The sequence below is a fragment of the Rhinatrema bivittatum genome, chromosome 7, assembly GCF_901001135.1.
Source record: "Rhinatrema bivittatum chromosome 7, aRhiBiv1.1, whole genome shotgun sequence".
NCBI lineage: Eukaryota > Metazoa > Chordata > Amphibia > Gymnophiona > Rhinatrematidae > Rhinatrema > Rhinatrema bivittatum.
In genome coordinates, this window is record NC_042621.1 from 106,940,612 (window position 1) to 106,966,746 (window position 26,135).

General features: G+C 43.9%; 1 protein-coding gene across 1 annotated transcript in view; it reads right to left on the bottom strand.

Moving 5' to 3' along the window:
* The window catches only part of PDPR (pyruvate dehydrogenase phosphatase regulatory subunit), a 136,517-nt gene extending 114,971 nt beyond the window's left edge, over window positions 1-21,546 (bottom strand). The window contains exons 1-4 of the mRNA XM_029608893.1: window positions 20,842-21,546; window positions 7,684-7,966; window positions 5,158-5,291; window positions 2,288-2,369 (exon numbers count right to left, since the gene is read on the bottom strand). Of these exons, the coding sequence (XP_029464753.1) occupies window positions 2,288-2,369; window positions 5,158-5,291; window positions 7,684-7,910 (443 nt within the window). The 5' untranslated portion in view covers window positions 7,911-7,966; window positions 20,842-21,546. The remainder of the gene's footprint in view (window positions 1-2,287; window positions 2,370-5,157; window positions 5,292-7,683; window positions 7,967-20,841) is intronic.
* Window positions 21,547-26,135: the final 4,589 nt, after the last annotated feature.

The following is a 26,135-nucleotide window of genomic DNA, read 5'->3' on the forward strand; positions in this document are numbered from 1 at the left end:
TGACCTCTCTTCTGCAACTGAAAAACCCTGTCATCTTTGTGTTGGCCCACGTCGCCATAAGATCCAATTGGGGCACACCCCATTTGGCATAGATGTGATCCCAAGCTTCCGGGTACAACTCCCATTCTTCCGGATCCAGCTGTTGCCTGCTGAGGAAATACGCCTGTACACCGTCTACACCTGTGACAAGAGATGCCACTATTCCCTCGAGATGAAGCTCCACACAGACAAAACTGTTGAGCTTCCAGTGCCACTGCATGACTCTTCGTCCCTCCTCGACGATTGTTGCATTGTCCAAAAAAATACCCGGGACCATCCTGGCCTTTGATCCAGGTAAGAAACCCTCCCCCACCCTTCCCCTCCTGAAGTGCTGATAGCTTCCACAGGCGCACTCACAGCCCAACTGTTCCCTTAAGCCGCTATAAATAAAGGCAAACTCCTTTTTTTTTTCCCCCCTAACAGCAGCTTAAAGAAAAAAACAACATGGTACTTCCCTGTCAGGCTGGTGAAGATTCAGGAGGAGGCAACAGAGTCCCCGAGGGAGCCAATCTCCTGGCTATCAGGACCTCCAGCCAGAAGAGGATGAATACCAGCCAGGGGTTTCCAACCCCCCTGGTCGCCAGCTCCACCTGAGGGATGGTCCACAAAGCAGCCTAACACCTCAGGAAGCCTTCAAAAATGTCTTCAAACAAATTCTCTATCTCAATCTAAACTTTTGGTCAGTCTGCAGGTTTGCAAATCTACCATCTGCTAGAGACAGAGAAACACTGAGGGACTGCAGGTGGCATTCTTGGTTATGTAGCAGTGCCTCAAAGTTTTGTTCTCCATCTACTGGTAGGGATGCAAAACCCACTTGTCTGGAGTGATCTGGGTATGAACAGGAACACTGGCTATACCAGTTCTAGTAATGACGTGTATGTAATGTCATTAAAAAAAAAACCAACCAAACAAAAACACAACTCTGCCTCAGTCTGCTGGATGAGGGATTAAACCCATTGGTTCCCTGACTGGTGGAGCAGGAGTATAAAATACAAAATTCTTTTAACTTGCTGTTTCAGTCAAGTGACCAAATAAGCCCAGGACACACAGCAGAGACACATTTGCAATTCATAGGCCAAAATTCTACAAGTAGAAAAAAAAAACCCACGCCATTAGCCCAGCGGCTATGGAAAACATGGGTTTTATTCAGAGGCCAGTTGGAGCTAGGAATGCTGTGCAGGCAGCCTTAAAAGCTCCTGGGTAGAGCTTCCCAAACTTTTAACCACGCCCCCATTTTGAAAAGGTGAAAATTCAAATGACCCCCAGACACCAAATTAGCAGGGGGAAGCATCTTAACCTCCCCTCTCTCCCAGTTGATCTTTTCTTACATCTCATTCACCCCCCCCCCCCATCGCCAGGTTCACCCCCTCTCTCATGCCTTGATCCCTATCAATTCTCACACATCACTCAAGCTCATCCTCTCTTTTGCAAACTCCCCTCATCAAGAGGCTCATTCCTTCTCTTCCCCCTATCAAACCTCCCCTGTCAGTCCCCATTTTAAAGCTCACTCACTCACAGTCAGGAGGAGAAGGAAGAGAAGAGGGATGTCTTAGGTTATTTCCTCATCTTTTGCAGCCCGCAGTGGCAGTGATCATGGCCACACCATTTCCAGCTGAGCTGGCAGCAGATATTGTGGAGGCATGCAGAAGGGAGACGGATGCACCACTTCTGGTCAGGCTGGCACCGGTGGCAATTGCAGCTGCATGGAAGAGCACAGGCGCACAGAAGCAGCTATGATGATTTCTTGTACCCTATTCCCTGCTCTATACTTTCCTTTTCAGCCAGCAGGCACATCTGACTGTTCAGGAAAGCGTTGGCCTGCTATTTATACCAACTGGCAACACGATGCCAGCTATAGGAGTGGGTTTTTTTCCCTTTAGGCCCTAGGGATGCACAAGCAACCCCAGCTGAAAATTCTGCAACCTCCTCTGGGGTTGCGACCCAGTTTGGGAATTACTGCTCTATGGGGAAGTAGCCTCATTCATTGCTTAATCAAGACAGCTAGTGACCAGATGCAGGATTCATATTAGCTAGGTTCTGGAGGAAGCCAGGGTTTGAGGTCTTTGGGGATGGATCATTGCTGTGATAGGCTAGGAGTTGGAAGGGAGATATAAAAATAGGGGAAAAGACAGAGTAGTGAAGAACGGCTCTTGGCACTACAGCCTATTAGAGGCCGGTTCCAATTAAGCCTGAAGCATAAATTGAGCAGGAGGAAACTGTCGAGCTGAAAGAAAAATCAAACACATACTTCAACCTGGAGACAATGCGCTTGAGAGAGATGAGCCGGTCCTGTGTCTGAGCCAGCAAGATGGAGCCAGTCTGAGTGTAACCTGAGACAAGAAACAAGTCAAAATTACCCAATAAATCTATCAGACAGCATTTCACATTAACTTGCAAATCAAACAGTGCTAAAAAAAAAAAAAAAGGTACTTTGAACAGTACAAGAATTAGAAATCCTCCCCCCCCCCCCCAAAATAAGATTTAAAAAGTGTACTTTGGGGTTAGTCCAGTAGCTCAGTGGCAGTGTTGAGCACTGCCATGTAGAATGTCCATGGTTCAGTCTCCGTTGAGTCTTGTTACCCGGGTAAGTGGGTGATACTGCAGAGGTAGCGTCCACAGATCCCAGGTGGAAAGCAGTCATGGTCACTGATTCAGGGTGACACCCAAGGCCAGAATCAGGACCCATTATTACAGGATTCGGGTAGGAACCCTGTTGAATGGCCTCTGCCCCAAAACAAACAATGCAATCGCCAGACTAAATATATTAAAGGGAGAGAAAAAAGAAAAAAACCTAGGAAAACTGACCACCAGATTTGGCACCAGATCCTAGCTCTGGTTCTGACTGAACTGGATGAAGGGAGCAGGAGAAAATTGCCAAATTAACATAAAATTAAAAAAAAAAAAAAAAGAAGAAAGTGTGCTTTGGAAACATAGGACAGTGCTATCAATTGTCAAAAAATTATTATAGGAGTACATCATCTTTAACACTGCAACATCTCTCATGTACTTGTCACTTGGCCTTCCATGCCTCACAATCTATCTGTAATGTATTGTAATGGAAAAGTAAAGTACTGACCATAGGAGGCTGCATAATGAGAGTTTGACACACTAATATTCTTTATTTTTCTATTACAAATTAAGACTTAGATTCATCAAAATGCTATAAATATAGCAGAAATAGTACCCTCAATAAAAAAAAGGGGCATGGTTAGGCTAATTTACTCTCTTCCTAGTACAATGAACTCTCTTCCTAGCATCAATCAAGCTAGGTAGAGAGTACATTGTACAAAATAGACTTTTTTTTTTTTTCACCTTTCATTACTCCAAATGACAGAAAATCTTCACCAGTGTCAACTTTGCTGTTTGTACCTCTGACTGTATGTAAAACTGCCCCCAAACCTCACCCAGAATTAAAAGTGCTCCCTCTTACAGTGGTATAAATAGTAAACTTGCATATTGGTCTCTATAGAGACATTCTCTCTCTCACGTTAGGAGCCGCTCATTAACATTAACTCTGCTCAAAATCCTTCCACTTGCATATTAACATGCGTTGTGCTATTTAACACTAGAGTTAAGGCGTTAATGCTAATTAATAAATGCCCCAGTAAGAAGGCAATTTTTAGACAGCCTGTGGTGCTTGCAGACCTGTGGCTACACGTACATTTGCAGAAGAAACCCCCAAGGAGTTTCCCTTTGAAAATCCAGCCAGCTTGGGGAAAGGGGGGACATGGAGAAGGGGCAGCAAATGATGTACTTAGCTGCAAATACACTGCTTTGAAGCAAGTGTTAATTTATCCACAGGAAGCAGAAGTGGGGCTTTCCCTCACTAACCTCTTTCTTCCCCATCCTTGCCTCTTTTTAGATGTGGGTAAAAGTAACCGAAGTGATTTTACCCACATTCGGGCCGATACAGTACAGTGCGCTCCAACGGAACGCACTGTTAACCCTCCATTGGACGCGCATTTTCGACACGCTAGCGTTACCTCTTATTCAGTAAGGAGCCGAAAACGCGCGTCCAACCCCGCCCCCCCCCCGAACCTAATAGCACCCGCAACATGCAAATGCATGTTGATGGCCCTATTAGGTATTCCCGCAAGATTCACAAAGCAAAATGTGCAGCCAAGCCGCACATTTTCTTTCAGAAATTAGCGCCTACCCAAAGGTAGGCGCTAATTTCTTCGGGCACAGAAAAGCAGTTTTTACTGCTTTTCTGTGCACCCTCCGACTTAATATCATGGCGATATTAAGTCGGAGGTCCCAAAAGTTACCAAAAGTAAAAAAAAAAAAAAAAAAATTTTTGAAGTCGGCCCATGGCTCGAAAGCCGGATGCTCAATTTTGCTGGCGTCCGGTTTCCGAACCCGTGGCTGTCAGCGGGCTCGAGAACAGACGCCGGCAAAATTGAGCGTCGGCTGTCAAACCTGCTGACAGCCACCGCTCCAGTCCAAAAGGAGGCACTAGGAACGCACTAGTGTCCCTAGCGCCTCCTTTTACCTGTTTTTACCACCAGGCCTAATTTGCATACAGAATCGCGTACACAGGAGTGGCCTGTTCGCCCGCTCTCCCGCAGACTTTACTGTATCGGCCCAAATGAGAGATGTGGCAATTTTCAGCAAGATGTTTTCTATTGATAAACAGTTATTTATCAGCAGAATAGCTTTTAAAATTGCCCTCTAAATTATTACTGACTAAATTATTTGGTTAAAGTAATTAGTTGAGTTTAACTTAATTAACAGTCCAAAAACCTGAGGTACCTATAGTAGTTTCCAGCAACCTATGAACACACTAGCAGGTTAGTACTAAAATGTTTTACTTTTAAGCTGATAATATTATGTCCCAATCAGGGAAATGTATGGAAAGATAATGAAAAATATCTCTCATACCAAATTTCAAAAATATTTTGAAAGTTTTACATCAAAAGATATTTTATCAATCACCAAAATTATCAAAAAGTTAAACTGTTTAAACCTACCACATATAATTAACACACATCACACAAACACTCACACTCATTCAGACATGCATTACATGGTAATAAAGATAAAGCAGCCCACCTTACTTTTAAGCTGAAACATTGTTTGTGCCTTTGTGACTCCAGATCTCAATCTGTCTTCTCTTACCTGTTGGAATCCCTGTCTCTTGTTCTAACTGCCGATAAAGTTTGTTCGAATAGTCAGCCATCTTGGTTTCTATAGAGATATGCTTGACAGTGCTTACGATACCTGCACAGAAACGAGTGGAGCCAGCTGCCAGCCTAAACAGAGCAAAGAATAGGATGATTCATATTAGTGAGCTCCATATGTCAAATCGGATATTGCTTCAGAAATTCCTGATGGCAAACTATCTTCTACCAATTACATCATAAATCACACCACATACCAATTCAATAAAAAGTTTTGATTTGGCATGGCCAAACAAACAAGTTATAGGCCATGGCGCACTGATGTACTTTCAACCTGATTAGGTGTGCCATGGAAAAGTCACCACTCCCTAATGCTCAGATCCAGGCCAGTACACTTAGGTTCTGCTCTGAGTGCTCTCAGTACCATATAGCAACAAGACAACAGCAGTGGCTCTTAAATGAGTAGGAGCTTCTTTCTGAGAACATGTTTCTTCTTCTACTATAGTATGAGTTCTGCAGAGTGGTAATTAATGGGCAGCATGCAGGGCAGGGATAGCTGGGACCTGCTTTGTATAGCAAAAACATTGCACACAGCATCTCCTCATCTTCCCTGTCTTTTGACTCCTTCCAGCCTCTGTCTTATCCCCAAGTTGAGTGAGACGGGGAGAACGTGCACTAAGCAGTGGATGTGACTCACTTTAAGTGCTGAAAGCAGCAGCACTGAAGTAGATCTGTCAGCCACATGCAGCAGCGAAGCTGACAAACTGAAGGAGTTGCTTATACCACACTAACTTCTCCCTTGTATATAGAGGGAGCTGGCCCGTGTAATTTACAGAATCGGCCTGATTTTTGTTAAGGTAGGTATGCCTCAGACATGTAAAGGTTTGGAAATATTGCTATAGGCGATACTGTTAAAGACCTGTGTGCTCTTAGAATTGATTTACACTATATAACATTATCCTGTTATTGCAAAGATTTTTTTCTAATTTCATTAGAGTGTCCTAATTTTTTTTTTTTAAACTAACTTATTACATTTGTGACTAGTTTGAGATTTTTGTACTAATGTTATTGGGTCAATAAGCTAAGGATGATGTTGTTAAGTCTGTAGAAGTAAATTATAATTAAAAGTAAGCAAGTCTAAGCAGCGTCTCTGAAATGCTTTAAGCTGTTCCCCTATGATTCTCACCCGTTCTGGGAACAGGTATGCCATTGTAAGAACCGCAAATTATTAGACACTGGATGAGACTGCAGCATACTGGCTCAGAGATTGGTGACTTTTGTTAATCCAGTGCCAAATCAAAGCTTTTTACAGGATTGATGCATTCTGCTTCACCTAGTATCAGTCAAGAATGATCTTCCCTTTGGTTTCTGGTGCCTCCTTGCAAAAATACAGCAGCACACAAATAGACAAAAAAAACAAACAAAAACAAAAACCCCAGCACTCAGACAAAGCTATAGTTCATTCAAAGGGGCTACCTCTGTTTTTCCTCAAGCATCCCAAACCCCCTAGTCTTATTGGGAATTCAGTTCCGAATTATTCTGAAGTACAATTATTTCCATTACTAGGCTGGTACGGTCACGGTTCACCTTATGTACTATCCTGGCTGTGAATTTCACTGGTATGAGTATCAATGAAAGGATTCTGAATGTGAATGTCAACAAGCTTGATGTATTTAAAGTCAAATTGTCTTTCAAAAATTTTTTTTTTTGGGAGGGGGGAGGTTGGGTACACAATACTCTGCAAGCAGTCACAAGTTTCTTAGGCTTCCGTAATCAAATGGATTTTTTCAGAAGCTGATAATATTGGGATAGACAATTAATACATAGTGTCAATGCTTCCAAATCAGAAATTCTTCTGCTATCATTAGATGAAAAAAATTGGATAAACTCATCTACTGTAATCCAGCCAGGTATTCCAGTCTGCCATTCATGAAGAGCCTCTGCTTTCTCTCGCTATATTTATATAAAAGAAGAGGGTAGCCTGGTTGAATTCCTGGCCAGATGTCAATGTTGTCACCGATACACCAGCTTTAAGTTGGTGGCCAAACAAACACACTACCAGCCAGTGTTTTGCTTCTCTTCAAGTTGCTGAAAGAAGCTTCCCTTCTCTGCTCTGTAAAACCAACTAGAGTAACATTTTCTAACACACACATCCTAGTTCACAGAATGGCTAATTCTACTAGTATTATAATAAAAAGGCATGTAAAAAAAAAAAAGGCAGCAGTGGGATTTGCTCCCTAGTTTCCCTGCTGCTCTAATCACTTTCATTCTTTTGTAACAGCACACATGGTTGCTCAACAGATGACAAGACATTCTTTTACCCTGCAATAAATTTTATAAATTCCAACAAATTGCTTTGTGTTAGAGGGGGTTTGAAGATGCAGTTGTATTACATGAATATTTAAAGCAGAATTGAAAACTATTTGGGCACAGGCGAAAGCAAACAAAAATGTATTTAGAGTACCTGAAATCTAAACAAGGAAATTAAACGCCGAGCCCTGAACAGCACCTTCTGAATCCTTACCTGCCCTGTTCTAATAGCACAACATCTTTCCATCCAAGTTTCGCTAGGTGATATGCCACTGAGGTGCCCATGATTCCTCCTCCACAGATCACAACCTGCACTTGTGACGGCAGACTCGCGACACGGGGCTCTGCTGTCGAGGAGCTGCTGCGCCTACTATTGGACATGCTTCGCCAGCCTTGGCCTGCTACCCACCAACGGACATCTGGCAATAACCTGGGAAACATCCTGGATGCGAGAGTCCCCCCTCTCTGAAAAGGTTTCAGCTCACAGTCACTCCACACTGAAAAATAAAGGCAGAACATGAGATGGAAAAAAAGTCTGCTGAAGAGATACAAATGTAATTAAGGGCAGCTAATGGGGTGTAGTTCATGTGGAATGTGTACGGGAAGTTGTTCCAAGGGAAGACCCACAGCAGCACATCAGACTTACTGAATTAGTTGCAGGACTACCTGCGGGTGCACATTATACATCTGCAGTGCACTTTGCAGATTTAAGTGATCTTCTGCCTGTCAGGAATGGGTGCTATCTGACAGACAGGTGCTGCAGTGCATATAGAGTAAAGGAAGCATCCTCCGTGCTATAAACTCAACACCTCGTATTAAACTCTGGCACTAGTGAATGGATTTATCCTCATCAGCAGCTAATAGCAACATAAACTCATCCTGATATGGTATTCTCCTTTCTTTGGCCACTCTCTTCAGTTCCTTCACAATCACTACAAATATGCAATGAGCAAAAGAGCATAAGACAAGTATTGGTGAGTGCTGCTATCTATGCTTAGGCTATATCCCTGGAAAGTAGGCCCTCGGACAGTCCTTTTGTTAGTTTAACAAAGTAGTATATAAAATTATCACAATCTGTGTGATAAGGGGTACACCCAGACACTCCAGGAAAGAGGGGGTGCCAGCATGGCCATTTGGCTAGGACCTACTTTTGTTGGGCAAAATTTTAAAAAAAGCTAAATCTATTTCTAACATGTATAAATAAAAAATGTATTCAACTTATTGTACTAACTTTTTTATGCAAGAGAAGGATTCAGTCGTTTTGTTCTTTAAATAATGGTTTTATTTTATAGAACTTCTATAAAATAAAACAGTCATATTTAAATTACCTGAGCAATTTGTTGATGAACATCTCTACATTGTAACAACCCTGCATGTAACTGTAATGTTTGTCATATGTTTTAGACATTTATTACAATTGTTGACAAAGTTATCACAACGTTACTTAGAAGTGATCTTATTTTTAACAATAAATGAATAAAGACAATTCTCTTTTATTATTAAAAGAATCAGGTAATACACATTTTTAATTTAGAAGTTAAAATATTCTCTCTTACATAATTTTGTACCAATTCTTTTTCCATTTAGTTTTGGGTGACAATGAAAAAATTTGAAAGTGGTGTGGCAAAAAGAAAACAAGCCAACTTACAGGAAGCAGCAGTCAAAAGGTCGAAATTGATTATAGGATTTCTGATCAAAAACCAAAAACACACGAGGCTGGGAACGATCAGATTAATAGAGACAATCAAGTGGTTGTATTACCTTCCGCACCAGACAATGACTGTTCCTCACAAGCATTCGATAAAGAAATAAATCAAACAATTGAATTGGAACAGCCTTCTATAAAGGAAAAAAATAATGAAATGGGGTCTGAAAGTTGCTTATTATCACAATGCGACATTGGATTGATTGATAAAAGGAACAAGTTTCACAATGAAAATTTTCTGAAAGTTCCAGCTTTTGAAATACCAACCAATGTTCCTAATAAGGATAATCATTCTTTTCCAGTTAGACTTTTTACAGTGACCCTTAAGAATGGGGAAAAATATAAAAAAAGAGATTGGCTGTGTTAGAGTAAAGAAAATATTTCTTTGTATTGTGCTCCTTGTTTTTTGTTCAACAAAAGAGAAGTTTCTTCAAATGTAAGCACATCAGCTGAACATCCAGGTGGGATATTGTAAAAGGATGGCGAAGATTGAAAGACTTGTTCCAAAATCATGAAAATTCCAATATACATAAAGGAAATTATATCACTTGGAAGGAAGCAATGAAAGCAGTTACATGTAATTCTACGATCGATAATTTTGTTGTTAATCAGCTTAAGGCAGAAAGTGAAAAATGGAAGACAATCCTTCATCGAATTTTAGATTTTTTTTTTTGGCTGAAAGAGGACTTGCATTATGTGGATCTTCCGAACGAATAGGAGAGAGTACTAATGGTAACTTTTTGGGCCTAGTTGAGCTTTTGAGCAAGTACGACCAGGTACTGAGTGATCATGTTGCACAAGTTCGTAATTCACAAGAAAATAACTCCCGTCTTCAGGTGCATTATCTCTCTCATCATATTCAAAATTTATTGAAATCTGTGGCTCTTGTTCAGAAAACAATTAAAGAAGTTAAAGCAGCAAAATATTTTGCTATTCCTGTGGATGAAACATGTGACTATGCTCATCAAGAGCAGCTGTCATTTATCTTGAAATATGTTAAAGTTACAGATACAAGCTTTTCTATAGGATAACACTTTATTATGTTTTGTGATTTCCCTAAAAAGACTGGTGAAGAAATTGCTGAAAATATTTTTGACATACCGTATTTTTCGCTCCATAAGACGCACCTGACCATAAGACGCACTTAGGATTCAGAGGGGGAAAATTAAAAAAAAATAAATTGTGCTAAACCGGCTCTGCGTCTGGGCGTCTTATGGAGCAAATTAGGGGAGTGCATAGTTTTTTTTTTTCTCCCCATTTTGTTTTCGGGTCTGGGGAGGGCCATTTCGGTCCACTCCCCAGATCAGAAAATTTTTCTTTCTGTGGGAACCCCCCAAAACCCCCCCCCCCCATCCCTTTAAATTAACAACCTCCACCCCCCTGACCCCCCCAAGACCTGCCGAATTAATTTCCTGCAACCCCCCACCCTCCTGACCCCCCCAAGACCTGCCGAATTAATTTCCTGCAACCCCCCACCCTCCTGACCCCCCCAAGACCTGCCAAACGTCCCTGGTGGTCCAGCGGGGGTCCAGGAGCGGTCCGGGAACGATCTCCTGGGCGTGAGCCGTCGGCTGCCAGTAAACAAAATGGCGCCGACGGCCCTATGCCCTCACTATGTCACTGAGACCGACCGCTGCTATTGGTCGGTCTCAGTGACATAGTAAGGGCATAGGGCCGTCAGCGCCATTTTGTTTACTGGCAGCCGACGGCCCTATGCCCTCACTATGTCACTGAGACCGACCAATAGCAGCGATCGGTCTCAGTGACATAGTGAGGGCATAGGGCCGTCGGCTGCCAGTAAACAAAATGGCGCCGACGGCCCTATGCCCTCACTATGTCACTGAGACCAACCAATAGCAGCGATCGGTCTCAGTGACATAGTGAGGGCATAGGGCCGTCGGCGCCATTTTGTTTACTGGCAGCCGACGGCCCACGCCCAGGAGATCATTCCCGGACCCCCGCTGGACCACCAGGGACGTTTGGCAGGTCTTGGGGGGGTCAGGAGGGTGGGGGGTTGCAGGAAATTAATTTGTCAGGTCTTGGGGGGGGGGGGGGTTGTAGGAAATTAAGTCGGCAGGTCTTGGGGGAGTCGGGGGGGGGGGGTGTTTGTTAGATTTTTGTTTGGTTTTTTTTTTATATTCGCTCCATAAGACGCACATACATTTTCCCCCCACCTTTGGGGGAAAAAAAGTGCGTCTTATGGAGCGAAAAATACGGTACACTTTGATGAGTGTATGTCAATCGTATGACAATGGTGCCAATATGGCTGGCACGTACAATGGTGTTCAAGCTAAATTGAAAGAAAGAAATAAGAATTGCTTGTTTTCAAGCTGTGCAAACCAAACATTAAATTTAGTCAGAGCGGATAGTGCCGAGGCATGTAAAGAAGCAATTACATTTTTTGGAACAATTCAAAAAAATGTATATCTTCAGCTCTAGTTCACAAAGATGGGAAATATTGGAAAAACATGTTCCTGTATCCCTCCATCAGATGTCCAAAACGAGGTGGTCAGCCAGAATAGATTGTGCTCAACCTATTGCTCGACATTTGGGAAGTATTAGAAACGCTGTAAAAGATGTGAGCAAGCTTACAAACTTAACAGCAGAATGTAAAGCTGATCATTGTGGTATTGAAAAGTATCTGGACAGTTTTGAATGTGTTTTAATGGCTTCAATTTGGATTAAAGTGTTAACAATGATACATGAGGTAAATCTACTACTGGAATGTCGTGATGCAACACTGGACGCAGAAAGAGACAATATCAATCAATTACAAGAAGATCTTCTGAAGCTTAGAGACAAGTGGGATGAAATACTTCAAGAAGCCCGAACATTGTCAAGTAAAATAAGTATATTGACTAACTTTAATTTGCATCGTGGTTCCACATACTCAACAACATGCAGAAAATTACTTCATGGTGAATGTCTTCCATCACATAATAGACTTTGTACTTAATGGGCTTAAGCATCGATTTTCTGCAGTTAAAGAAATATGTAACCATTTTGATTTCTTATGGGATTTAAGAACTTGAGTGAAGACAAATTATTTCAAAAAGTTAACAGATTTGTGAGCCAATATACAAATCAAGTTTCAGTTGAACTCCTCGATGAAATAGCTTTGCTTAAGAGTGTTTGACGTAAATTTTAAAACTGATATGTCACAAAAAACATTTATGGTCAAATATTGAGTTTGAAGTTATCTAATATTTTTCTGAATGTCCTTATTGCACTGCCATCTTATCCAGATATAGCAAAGTTACTTGACTTTTCAATTGTAATTGAAGAATTTGCTAACCAAAAAAAACAACAACTCATAAAGCCTTCTTAAATAAATAAAAATTATTTGGAAAATTTAGAAAACGATTTCTCTTATTAAGTATCACATCAGAACCTTACATAGGGGCGTACGTTTCTTAGCTGGCACGGGCCTAATTCCTGCTCTCTCCAACCCTGCACCCAGAGAAGTCTCACAGTAAATTAGCTTCATCCATTCCCTACTAATCTGTGTCTTCTAACTAGTTACAAATTGGAGATCTTGACAAAACCTTTGCCTATGAACCAAACCAAAATATATAATCTCATTGTCAGGAGTAACTATGTCAAGTGTACACCAAATAAAGTCCCCTCCCTGACAAGCACTGTATACACAACAGAAAAATGCACTCAAGCCACACTCCTGCACTTACAGAACAAGGAGAAGAGATATCACACATAAATAAGAAAGCAGAACTTTCAGAGCTCTGAGTGAAACATAGGTGAGCTCAAATTACAAATAAAGCCCATGTCTGGATTCGTGAGTCCAAGCCCCCCTTATCAAAATGCATTTCACAAGAGACATCATGCACTGCTCCTCCTGGTAAAACTGACCCAAAACGTGGTATAATGAAGACTGCAAAAAACAAACAAAAAAAAAGAAAAAAGGAATAGAAAAAGGGACAAGCAAAAACACCATGAATAGACATGAAGGTGCTTACTTCATGGTTCTGCCATTTTATCCAGATACGAAACAAAGAAAAACAGCCGGCTAGGGGTGTGCAGCCAAAAAAGTTTGATTTTTGTTTTGTCATTTCATTTTAGTGCATGAAAAAAACCTAATTAGTGCACATCTTAACTGAAACAAAACAAGCACATCCCTATTAACAGCAGATAAAAATAAAGTGATTCCATTCATTCTGCCCTTAATGTCTAGCTAATGTCCTAGAGGAAATATTAGATGAAATCAGCTTACTTCTCCTGATGGTCTCAGTCATCACAACCCACCATGGGTCTGGGCTACTGCCAAAACAAGCTCCATGAGGAGCAGGCCAGGTACTGGAGAGGTTGCCATTCATCTGCACACATCTCCCTTTTGTCTCAGTGGGCTCCAAGGGACAAAAACACCCACTTGGGCTTCTGCCAGGATGCGTTCACCATAGCATTACCTCAAGTGAGAGGTTTTTCTCTATTTTCTATAGCTTCACTATACCTTCTCTTCCAGATGCTAATAATTGCCAATCTTATTCTCAGCTGCAAATCACTACCAACATCAAGACCACAGTACCTATCTTATATAATTCTTTGACTCACCACTCATCTGTCTTCTACCCTGCGACTGCTCTTGAACTTTGAAGTATTCTTCCTCTCATCCAGCCATCTCCACTATCTTTGCCAGCATCGCATTCCTGTCACACCTTCACCTCTCTTCTCTGCATTTTTCTCCCTCTCCGCATCTTAGCTGGGGATATCAATCTGAAGCCTGGCCTTCCAAAGCAACATTCATTCCATTTCAGCACATCAAAAAACATAACCCCCTCCCTCCCTCTTCTCATGTTCCCAATGGAATATCTGCTCTATTTCCAACAAGCTTGCCTATAATCATAACCCTCTTTAGCTCTTATACTCTTCATCTTCTAGCCTTGACCGAGACCTGGCTTTCCGCTGAGGGCTCTTGCTTCAGTGTTGCTCTCCATCATGAAAATTATTTTTTGTCCAATACATCTCACATAGCAGGCCACAGTGGTGGTGGTGTTGAACTGCTGCTTTCCCCCTCCTATAGATTTCAACCCCTTCTTTCACCTCAATCCCACTCCTTTTCTTCCTTTGAGGCCTACTCCATCCAACTATTGATCTCACTAGCTCTTCAGGTAGTTGTCATTTATCAACTCCCTGATAAATTCCCTCCTCCTTTCTCACTGACTTCTAAAACATAGCATGACTTTTTTGAACCATCTTACCCTTCTCTTATTCTTGGGGACTTTAACCAACATGCTGATGACTGCTTTGATTCTAGTACCTTGGAGCGCCTCGCCTTATCCTCTTCATTTGACCAACTCTGTTCTACCATCCCTGTCTTGACCAAGTCCTCTCTTCCAACTGCTCTCTCTCAGACTTCTCCAATTCAGATCATCATCTGCTAAATTTCACACTTAACCACCCTCCCCTACAGCTTGTCCAGTTACTATCAGCACCTTCAGGAATTGCCAGGCTATTGACCCTAATGTCTCATCTGTTCTCCTCCACTACACTGACCGAGCCAGTTGATGAGGCAGTTTCTTCTTATTCCATGCTCCTTTACCTGTTTTGTAAGGTGCACCAAACCCCTCATGTTGCCTCATCCATAAAATTTGCTTCCTAAGCTCCTATACTTGCTCTGCAGAGCACCTCCAGCTAACCTTCCATGCCCATGGTGTCTTTAAACATTTCAAATTCATGCTGACCTTCTTCCAGTCCACCATTGCACTTGCTGAACATGATTACTATGTCCACCTGACAAACTCTTTGCTTCCAACCTTTGTCTCTTCGCCATACTCTGTTCCCTTCTCAAACTACCATCACTTCTCACCCACCCCCTCACTCTCTGCCCAGACTATGATTGACTGCAGGGCCAGTGCTAGCCTTTTTGCTGACCTGGGCAACCAATTATTGTGCTCCCTTTCCCCCCTGCATTTTCATTTAGTCTCTGTCTTGGGCCCACCAAAAACAGCCCAGCTCCTTCCAGCAAACTAAAACCTTTAAAAATTGTCACCCCTACCTCCGGGTCTTCACCCCCTCCCCTGCAACTCATGACCAGGGCAAAAGTATTAGGTGCCCTAGGTGAACCTTATACCCTTGCATCCCACTCCCCACCCTCTACATACACACACAGTTAAAAATATGCATTCATAACAACAGAACTTACATGAAAAAGAATATTCAAAGTAGTCTTGAGATAAAAATATCACAACATGTATATTATATTTATATGCAACCAGAAAATCCTACAAAAAAAAAAAGACACTTAGAACCCATATGGCATTAGGACTACTGAAACACGTGTTGGAAGTAGGCTTGACCCTCAGAAAGCTAAGAGTACATTACAATTAAAATATAATAAGCCTTCCATACCAAAACAACACTAACTGCCAGCACTTAAAAAGTAAGAACCCCATCAATGAGAAGGCAGCACTGCAAATATCACACTAGGCCCATTAGGAAAACAAAACAAACCAAGCTGCTAGCAGAATACTGGAGAAATTACCTACCTGATAATTTCATTTTCCTTAGTGTAGACAGATGGACTCAGGACCTTTGGGTATAGTGTACTCCTGATAGCAGTTGGAGACGGAGTCAGATTTCAATCTGACATCAGCACTACATATACCCATGCACGAGGCTCTGTTTCTCAGTTTTCTCCTCAAAAACAATTATGGATATATGTGTGTTTGGATAATGTTGATTAATTTGGTTAACTGATTAACTTGAACTTGATTACTCTGATTGGATGACGAGGTTTCTAGCTGGAGACCGCTGGGGCATTCAACAGAGAAACGCCAACACCTGGTAATATGGGTGTCTGAAGTAGCAATAAGGGTTGGTTTACCCGTGCTTGTGTTGCACTCGGGGGGGGGGGAGGGGGGGAGGTTCCCCAGGGCTTTTTGACTGCGAGGCAGCCATGGGCAGGGTGCTGAGTCCATCTGTCTACACTAAGGAAAATGAAATTATCAGGTAAGTAATTTCTCCATTTCTTAGCGTGTAGCAGATGGACTCAGGACCAATGGGATCTACAAAAGCTACTCCCGAACTGGGTGGGAGGCTGCCCGTGGCCCATTCAGTACTGCCTTTGCGAATGCTGTTTCCTCCTTGACCTGAACATCCAGGCGATAGAATCTCAAGAAGGTGTGGATGGAGGACCACGTTGCCACCCGACAGATCTCTGCGGGTGACCTCATCTTGGTTTCTGCTCAGGACACTGCCTGGGCCCTTGTGGAATGGGCCATGACTAAGAGGTGGGGGCGTGCCTGCCTCTACATAGGCCGCCTTGATTACTTCTTTGATCCAGCGGGCGATGGTTGCCCAAGAGGCCGCTTCCCCTTGCCTCTTCCCGCTGTGAAGAACGAACAGATTGTCCGTCTTTCGTACAGGTTCCGATCTTTCCAGGTATCGGACTAGGAGTCTGCCAACGTTCAGGTGGCGAAGAAGGCGTGAGTCTTCTGAGTCCTTATGCTTGTCTGGAGACGGCAACAAGATGGTTTGGTTTAAATGGAAGTGCGAAACCACCTTTGGCAGGAAGAAGGGTACAGTGCGCAGCTGTATGGATCCCGGCATGATAGTGCTTGAAGTTCGGAGATTCAACAGGCTGAGCAAATTGTCATGAGGAACACATCTTCAAGGTCAGGAGCCATAGGGACAGACCGCGATTTGGTCTGATCGAGGCTCCCGCTAGGAAGTCTAACAGTAGATTGAGATTCCATAGGGGTATCGGCCACTTTAGAGGTGGTTGAATGTGCTTGACCCCTTTTAAGAAGCGGGAGATGACTGGGTAGGCCGCTAGGCTGTTGCCGACCACCCTGGGTCTGAAGTTGGCCAGGGCGGCCAGTTGTACCCTTGATGGAGTTGAGACACAACCCTTTGTTCACGCCGTCCTGCAGAAATTCCAGGACCATGGGGATTTTGACTGTCCGTGGAAGGATATCATGGTCCTCGCAGGCTTTGAATATTCTCCATACTCATATGTACGTTAAGGAGGTGGAGAACTTGCGCGCTCGGAGCAGTGTGTCTATCACTGGTCCTGAGTATCCACTCTTTTTCAGGTGAGACTTCTCAATGGCCAGACCATAAGTGAGAATCTCGTTGGATCTTAGTGGAGAATCTGACCTTGCTGGAGTAGATCCCTGTGTGGAGGTAGGCGTAGAGGGTTTCCTGCCAGACGTCTTCGCATATCCACGTACCACGGCCTTCTTGGCCAGTCCGGGGACACTAGAAGTACCAGCCCTCTGTGGTGTTCTATCTTGCGGATGATTCCGCCTAATAGTGGCCATGGAGGGAAGGCATACAGTAGATCCTCCTGAGGCCAGATCTGGACGAGGGAGTCGATTCCTTGGGACATCAGTTCCCGTTTTCGGCTGAAGAACTTGGGAACCCGGGCGTTGGACCCAGTTGCCAGAAGATCCATGGCTGGTGTTCCCCAGTGGTTTACTATCCGCTGGAAGGCTGTTGTCGACAGTGTCCATTCCCCTGGATCCAGACTCTCTCTGCTGAGGTAGTCTGCCGTGACGTTATCTTTTCCCGCGATGTGGGCAGCTGATATTCCTTGTAGGTTTGATTCTGCCCACATCATTAGGGGTTCTATTTCCAGGGACACCTGCTGGCTCCTCATTCAAAAGTCCTTCTATTTTTTAAACACATGATTAGGAGGGTAAGACCTTATCTGAAAGTACATAATCTCAAAACTCTTGCTTACTCTCTTGTATTAAGCCAACTTGATTATTATAAATTATCTCTATCATGGCATTTCTCCTCATTTACGTCTCTGGCTGCGGGGGGGAGGGGGGGGCCTCTTATGCCTTCATCGTTGCACTCGGCTTCCTGCACCCACTAACTTTCAGCTGTCCAAGCAGCTAAGTCCACACTGGCTGAAAAACTAGCTACTGGACCAAGGAACTCCTCTGAGGGACCACAGAAATCACCTCAGGAATTCACAACTGGGGGAGGGACTATTTGGTATCACCACAGGAGAGGGGGGAAATTAATCTTCCCTTTATTTCTCCTTCCAAATTCTAAAGCAATCCCCAGTAGGGAGATGCATGTCCACCATCTGCTGGAGATGGAGAATACTGGCAGGCTTATGTCGCTGCAAGAGTATGCATACAGTGACGTCAGTTTGCTCCGTCTCTATCTGCTGGTAGATGTGCATAACCCACTGGTCCTGAACCCATCTGTCTAGGTGCTAGGAAATCATACACCACCTACAAAGACCTGGATGTGTTATCAGCAGCTATATAGACTTCCATATCTCGCATCTAACTGAGACAGCATTAGTTTCAATTCATAGAAAGCCTGATGACTGGCACTACTGCTTACAGGTTTCAAACATGTAGTAATTCAACCCTTTTTTGTGTCTATATGCCCAATAAATACACATCTGTTTTTCTGTGTGATTAACAGCATGACAAACTGCTGATACTGAGGGCATTTTCAATCTACATAAGCTCATATACTCCTAAAAACAAGATCATCTATATTCGATAGGGCAAGTCTCTCACTGAATATACTCTGTCAAAGTTATTCTGATAACTTTAGCTGTCCCTCTGAATATAATGGGGTAAAGTTTTCTAAGTATTTTTACCTGTATAACTTAGAACTTAACTAGCTCCATGAATAACACAGCTGGTTAAGCAAAAATACAAAACCCACACTTCTCAGTCAGCAGACCATTCCTCCTGCCACCTCTGTACCCCACGAAAGAACAAAAACCATTGCATCTGATGTTTTGTGCCCCCCCACCCAACAAAAAAAAAGAATTAAACATTGCAAGCTATAACAGCCCAATGCTGCCTGCATCCCACAACAAATTAAAATGTAAAAAAAATAGCTCTAGGTCCCTTTCTCCACCACACTGTTACACCTTCTCTCACTCTCTCCACCAAACTCCTGAAGTTGCCCTGGACGCTGGTAATGTTTGTACCGCACTCCCAGTGGCATTTTTAGTTGCTCTAACAGCAACACTAGTAAGAACATAAGAAATGGTGGGGTGGAGGAATGAACTATGGCCCAGGGAAACCAGGGTTCAAATCCCACTGTTGCTCCTTGTGATGTTGGGCAAATCACTTTACCCTCCATTACAAAATTAGATTGTAAGCCCCGTGGGGAAAAGTGGAATATAAAATAAATAAATAAATGCTACACTGTGTCCATCAAGCCCAGCATCCTGTCTCAGACAGAAGCCAAGTCAAGTCACAAGTACCCACCAGATCCCATAAAGTAAATTTATTTCCTGTTATTCACTCCCAGGGATAGCAATAGCTTTGTTAGTTTACCTGGCTGGTAATGTATCATGGATTTTTCTTCCAGGAATTTGTCCAAACCTCTCTTTAACCCCGTTATGCTATTCATATTGACCACATCTTCTGGTAACATATTCCATAGCTTGCTTGTGTGCTGAGTAAAAAAGTACTTTCTACAATTTGTTACTAATGTTACTGATATAGCAATAGAGGACGCCACTGGGAGCATGGTACAGATACTACAGACTCCTAGTAGGGCCCCCTTGGGTTTGTTGAGGTTTCCAGGTGGCATGGGAGTAGGGATGACAGGAGGCGGGCAGTGGCACAGAGTCATTTTTTACATTTAGATTTGTCTTTTCTTTTGGGTGAGGAGGGGGGGGGGGGCAAATTGTTTATTTTGGTGGTGGCAAGGAGAAATCAAGTATTCTGCCTCCATGTGATTTTCATTCTTTTGGAAGTTGGTGGGGGAAGACCTGCAGGCTGAGGTTTGATGGGGTTGTTTGACTTAACTGGCTATATACTTCACAACCATTTTTTGCCAACTAAACTTTTCTGGCAAAGTTTTAACCGGGTAGTGACTTAACCAATCAGTAGGAGGAAATATTTAAACCCCAACTTTGTCTGGCTAAGCCCTGTTCGTAGCTGGTCAAACCCTTTTGAATATCAACCTGAAGGCCTTTAAGAAAATATAAGAGACTTGTTTTGAACTGAAAAACAGTGCAACCAAAGTGATATTTCACAGTTAAAAGTCTGTAAGTCGTATGTGTATTTAATAGTTGATTTTTTATGGTTGGTAAATTTTATATTTATCATATAGATTAAATATTCAAAAAAGGGAAAGGTTTCAATTAAAAATTGATTTTTTGCATATTGAGAGCTGTGAGTCTTTATTTAAAAAAATCATACAAATGTGCCACATAATTACCACAGAACTTGCTAACTCTTGCCACAAAATATTTATAAAAGCCTGCAGCTGGAAGCAGGGTCTTTAGTTATAGCATTGTAATGCTACTGAAATTCTATAGTGTTATGTTCAATTTCGTTGTTTGTCACACAGAGTAATGCAAAATGGAAGTACGATAAAAAACAAAAAAGTTAGCACAAAATACTCACACTTACCACTGTACCCCAATCATACGAGTTTAAAGTATTTAGGACCTTAGTTTTGCTCTCATGTTAAACAGGTAATTTATCCTAAATTATATAATAAGATGAAACAAATTTGCTGCGATGCATGCCTGGCTGGGAGTAAGGGGGACTGGATGGGTGAAGGAGAGTCCTTTACTCTGGAGCACAGTTATCCTGTAGCACTCATGTTATCTTGCTCCTCACTTTCCTAACTCCTCCCCCTGCTCCCCACCTTCTACTATTTCCTTCCTGGTCATCCTCATAGTTCCTCCTTCCCTCCCTTGTCCCCAGCCCTCACCTCTCCGCCAGGAAGGATAATGGGACCTGGGCTCCCCGTCAACTCCACCATCTACGATCGTAGTTTTGCCAGGGGCGCCACGAGTTCCTCGGTTGATGAAGCCCGGTCTCCCTAATGGCCGCTGTGCTCCTTCCTGGCCACTCCGCCTTGTCCTCTGCTGGCTAGGCCTAGACTCCCAGCCAGCGCCTCCACTCAGTCTCCTACGGACAGACGCGCGTGCGCAAGGGGCACCGGTGAAACAAACAAACACAACCCACAGCGCACTGCCTGCGGGGAGGTGGGCAAACAACAGCTCACAGGCCCTTTCACCCTGATCCTTCGACTTGCCAAACGTCCATGCTTACTGGCCCGCCAATGCTGAAAGTCCAAAATCCAAAACTGTCCATACGGACGTCATCAGGAAACGTCTAATGTCAGATGGGCCTTTGCTGATGACGTTTACTGGAGGGGCCGTATCAGCCTGGAAGCTACAGCCGCATTCCTCTCGGGGAGGGAGGAAGCTGGGGTATCCCTGCCGCATATTTACATTTTGTTCCCTCCCGCCGAAACTGATTGGATGACAGAAGGAGGCGGGGAAGGGGCGTGGCAAAGGCCGGACAGCCGAAACCGCAAGTAGCTACCTCGTTCCTACTGGAAGCCACTACAGGTTGGAACACGCGGAAAACTGTCTGAAGCGCCAGTAACCCAGCACTCAGATATTTCATACACACGAAGGGAGAATGTTTATTCCACCTCCGGTAGCACCGGGGAGCCAGCTGTTCTTATTACTGCCAAATAACTGCAACAAACGCACCTAAAGCTGCTGGGTGCGAGAAACTTTGAATACAAAGAAAATGGAAAGTCATAAAACTGGTTTCATTCCTTTTCCGCCTCCAAAACAGTGAAGAAGGGGAGGATGAGGAAAGAAATACAGTGGAAAAGGGGGGGGGGGGCGTGCCTATTAATGTTGCTCTTTTCTCTGTGCTTTTTCTGTTTCAGGGAAGTTACAACTGTCAGGTCGATACAGTTATGCCGCGTTAGAAAGAGTGCGGCAGTGCCAGGCGCACCCTCGTTCCCCACACGCACAGTTCTCTTCACCTACCGCTCGATACTCTCTTCAAATTGCATGCAAATGCATGCCGTGTCTGCGAAGCGTTAGGTCGCGCAACCCATTTTACTGTATAGGCACTAATACAGAGCCTATACAGTATCCTGGGTGCCCTGGTGCCTGTCATTTCAAATGACATTTGAAATGACAGGCACCAGGAAGTGGATGGTTCCCCCCCCCCCTCAAGGTGCAGGGCGAAAATTAAAACGGGAATAAAGTGTAAAAAATGGGAGTAAAACCATATTAACATTGCAGCGTAAGTTGTTTATATATATGTATAAATACCTGTCACTTTCCGAATCCCCCAGGCATGCGGTCATCAAGGCGGCGGTGGGAGCCTGCGGGCGCTCGTTCGATCGAGGCGGCAGTGGGAGCCTGCGGGCGCATGTTCGATCCAGGCCGCGACCGGAGCGGGCGGGCGTGCATTCATCCAGGCGGAGGGAGCCGGCGGCGAAAGCGGCCTCCGGCAGCCCCCGCCAGCAGTGAATGAATGCGCGCCTGTGCGACCCGTGCGATGTTGGCGCGCAAGGCGACGTCAAGCGTCGTGATGTCACACCTTGAGCGCCGAAATCGAATGGGTCGCACAGGCACGCATTCATTCACTGCTGGCGGGGGCTGCCGGAGGCCGCTTTCGCCGCCGGCTCCCTCCGCCTGGATGAATGCACGCCCACCCGCCCATGGCCTGGATCGAACACGCGCCCACCCGCCCGCCGGCTCCCACCGCCGCCTGGATCGAACGGGCGTCCTCCCGCCGCCGCCTCGATCCAATACGCGTCCACCCTCCCGCCGCCGCCGCCTCGATCCAACGTGCGCCCACCCGCCCGCCGGCTCCCACCGCCGCCTGGATGAACGGGCACCCGCCCGCCGCCTCGATGACCGCACGCCTGGGGGATTCGGAAAGTGACAGGTATTTATACATATATATATAAACAACTTACGCTTCAATGTTAATATGGAGGTCGTCTATGGTTTTTTACACTTTACTCCCTTTGGTTTTACCCCCATTTTTTACACTTTATTCCCGTTTTAATTTTCAAACACCACACTAACACCAAGTAGAGGGTAGGCGGTAAACTAACAGGTTAAGGACGCGGCAAAATAGCAGGTTACAAAGGAGATAATCTGAGCGCGCATCACAGTATCAGAGGGGAATAGCTAAATTCCTTCATTATACAGCTAATTCGTTCATTTACATATCATATACATGCTGGGTGTGGAAAGGGTTATGCATCTGTTTTAAGAAGCGCTAAGGACGCGTGAAACTGGAGACTGGATCGCCTTACGCATCCGAATTGTGCGCTCACAGCAGGTTACAGACGGGAAATCTTCAACCGCACGTTACAGTATCGATCTGTGTGTGAATTAGCTGCGCTATGTGTGGGTGGGAAGGGTGTAAGGGTAGCACTGGAGAAATTTTTCGTATTGGAGAGAACGTAGTTAAGGTAGCTAGCATCATTGTACAAGTGAGCAGCAATAAATTAGATCTAGTTAGGAGGGGAGGGGGCTAGCCACTGTTGGAGAGAAGATGCTGACCTCAATGGCCAGTTGCAGTGACTAAGGATAGCACTGATCCTGGCTTCTTGGGACATGTACAAACAACGAGGGGGCCTAAGTAGAAAAAAAAAATTTCCAACCACTGCTCGTAAATTGAGCCTCCACTTTCCTAACCTGCTGCCAGCCACTTCTCCTGAGCACCCAGTGCCAAGGAGGCGCTAGGGGTGCACAATTTCCTCTAGCACCTCCTTTTTACCTTGGCAGTCTCTTTGGAACAGGCACCCAAGAGCGATGGATTGGCACACATGAAGGGAGCAGGCACTCACCCGCTTAACACACACCCATAGTAGAGGAGCCTTTTTATTAGTATAGTTGTATTATGATGTTTTATATCTTGATTTCATTGCTTGATGTTTTGAGAGGAATGATGTTTCTGGTTTTCCATTGCATAATACAATCAACCTTGGGCTTTCCAGTATAGTTTGTGTTGGCACATTTTTATTTTGTACTTGGTAAAGGTTTGTCTTATTGTAAAGGATCAGTTCTGTGTAATTTTTTTTTTTTTTTTTTTTTTTTAACTTGAATTCATAGTAACCCCAACCCATCTTTCATTTAGAGTATATTACTGAACTATGTAACCGTAAAATATTGGCACACCATGGATAACTTAGAAACCTAACCAACCTATTTCGTGCCGAAATGTAAACCATTGTGATGGTATATTACTAAACGACAGTATGGAAAAAGTTTCAAATAAAATTTCAAATAAATCCTGTGAAAATGATGGTACTTAGCACTGGTTTTTAGGACAGAATGGACCCCTATTTCTCATTTCTATTTTAAACAGAAGTTTACTCTTTTTTTTTTGGATATAGAAAGCAGTTTTGAATGTTCTTGCAAAAAAATAGTTTTTGATGCACATTATTGTAACTGCTGTTAGTAGATAAGATGCTTAGTTTAAGAGATACACTTAGAAGGAAAATTAGCTAAGAATTGGGTTGCTGTGAGCATAAAAGTGACAGGCTTTTTGCATCAAAGAAAGTAGCGCTCACAAGATAATGTAGGAGAGGGCACTGTGCTTTAGGGTACCAGCAGCCAGCCTACACCCCTGATGCCCATGCACCCTTCATTTCCATCATCTAGGCCACAGCTTCCCAAACATTTAGGCAATGTGACCCCATTTTAACACTTGAAAATATACATGACCCCAGGTGGTGATCACAATAAATTAATGGGGGGGGGAGGGGGGGAAGAGAAGGCATTCAAATCCAATATCATCTGTACTCTCATCCTTACCACACTCCAGCTAATCTCCTTTTTCAACTTCCACTCAAGCTGATCCCTCACACCAAAAATACAAATCCAGCTCCTGTCACCTCCCTAGCCTATACTTTCACCCTCTGTGGTCCTTTTTTGCATCTCGCAGCTGGTCCTCTCACACCAAACATCTTCTAACCATCTAATTCTGTCATCCTCTCCCTCTAACCCATCCCCCAATCTCCTCTCTCATCCCCTATCACCTCCAAGCCTTACCTTCTCCCCTGCAGCCCTTCTCTCACATCCCCCAGCTCTTATCTTTCATCCCCAAATTAATCTGGTCATTCCCTGTTTTACTCTCTACAGGCAATCCTCCCCCATATACATTATCTCCATCTGATTCTTCCTCTGAAATCTTCTGCCACCTAATCCAACCCTCAAACCCCTTCTGTATCTGATCCCTTCTTTCAAACATACCCCTGGCCAGGGTCAGCAACATTTTCTGTTGGGCCCTGGGCCAATGATCAATAAGAACTGGTAGAAAGAGGGATAGGTAGATGACATGAACAACATTTTCTCTTGACTTTGTTCACTGGTGGGTGAGGTTAGAGAAGAAGTGGCAATCTACACCAGCTTGTGAACTCTCAGCCTTGCCTTCCCTTCCCCTCATAGTTGGTCCTGAGCCAACACAAATCTGCAAGGGGTAGTGGCTCCGATCCCAGCTCATGCAAGGCTTCCTGCGATCCCAGAAATTCATGCGAGTCCAGAGCCTGCGCGTGTGTGCTGTCTTGCAGCCCCAAGCTGCCTTCCATTACTAATGCTGCTGGTGCCTGAAAAGTATTGCAATTTGATGCACTTGGGACCCCAGCTGAAGGTTGTGTGACCGCATGTGGTGTCCTGAGCCCCAGTTTGGGAAGCCCTGCTCTAGGCTTTAGGGATCAAGTGTTTATCCCCTGCCTCCGAATTCTCTGTTTTTGTCTTCACCACCTCTTCCGGCAGGGTATGCCAAGAAGCCACCATCCTCTCCCTAAATAAATATATCCTGATGTTTGTTCTAAGTCATTACACTTGGAGTTTCATTTCATAACCCTTAGTGCTACTGTTTCCTTTCAAGTTGAAAAGGAGTCATAGTTCATACATCATTAAAAGCTTTCTGGTATCTAAAAGGCTGTAGCTATCAGCCCCTGCACCTCTTCTTCTCCAGCATCTACTTTAGCCTCACCTCCTAAGTCTTCTGCTAGAGACCCCACACCAATTTGCGTTACTGGTTCAGACCAAGGATAAATCAAGCCCCATAATCCTATTTCCAACAGTGGTCAGTTCAAGTTCCAGGTACCCAAATATTAAATAGAGCCTATGCTACTAATGCCGGCAAAAAGCAGTGGCTATTCCCTATTGATTAATAGCAGTTTATCGACTTCTCCAGAAACTTATCCAATCCTTTTTTAAACACCTA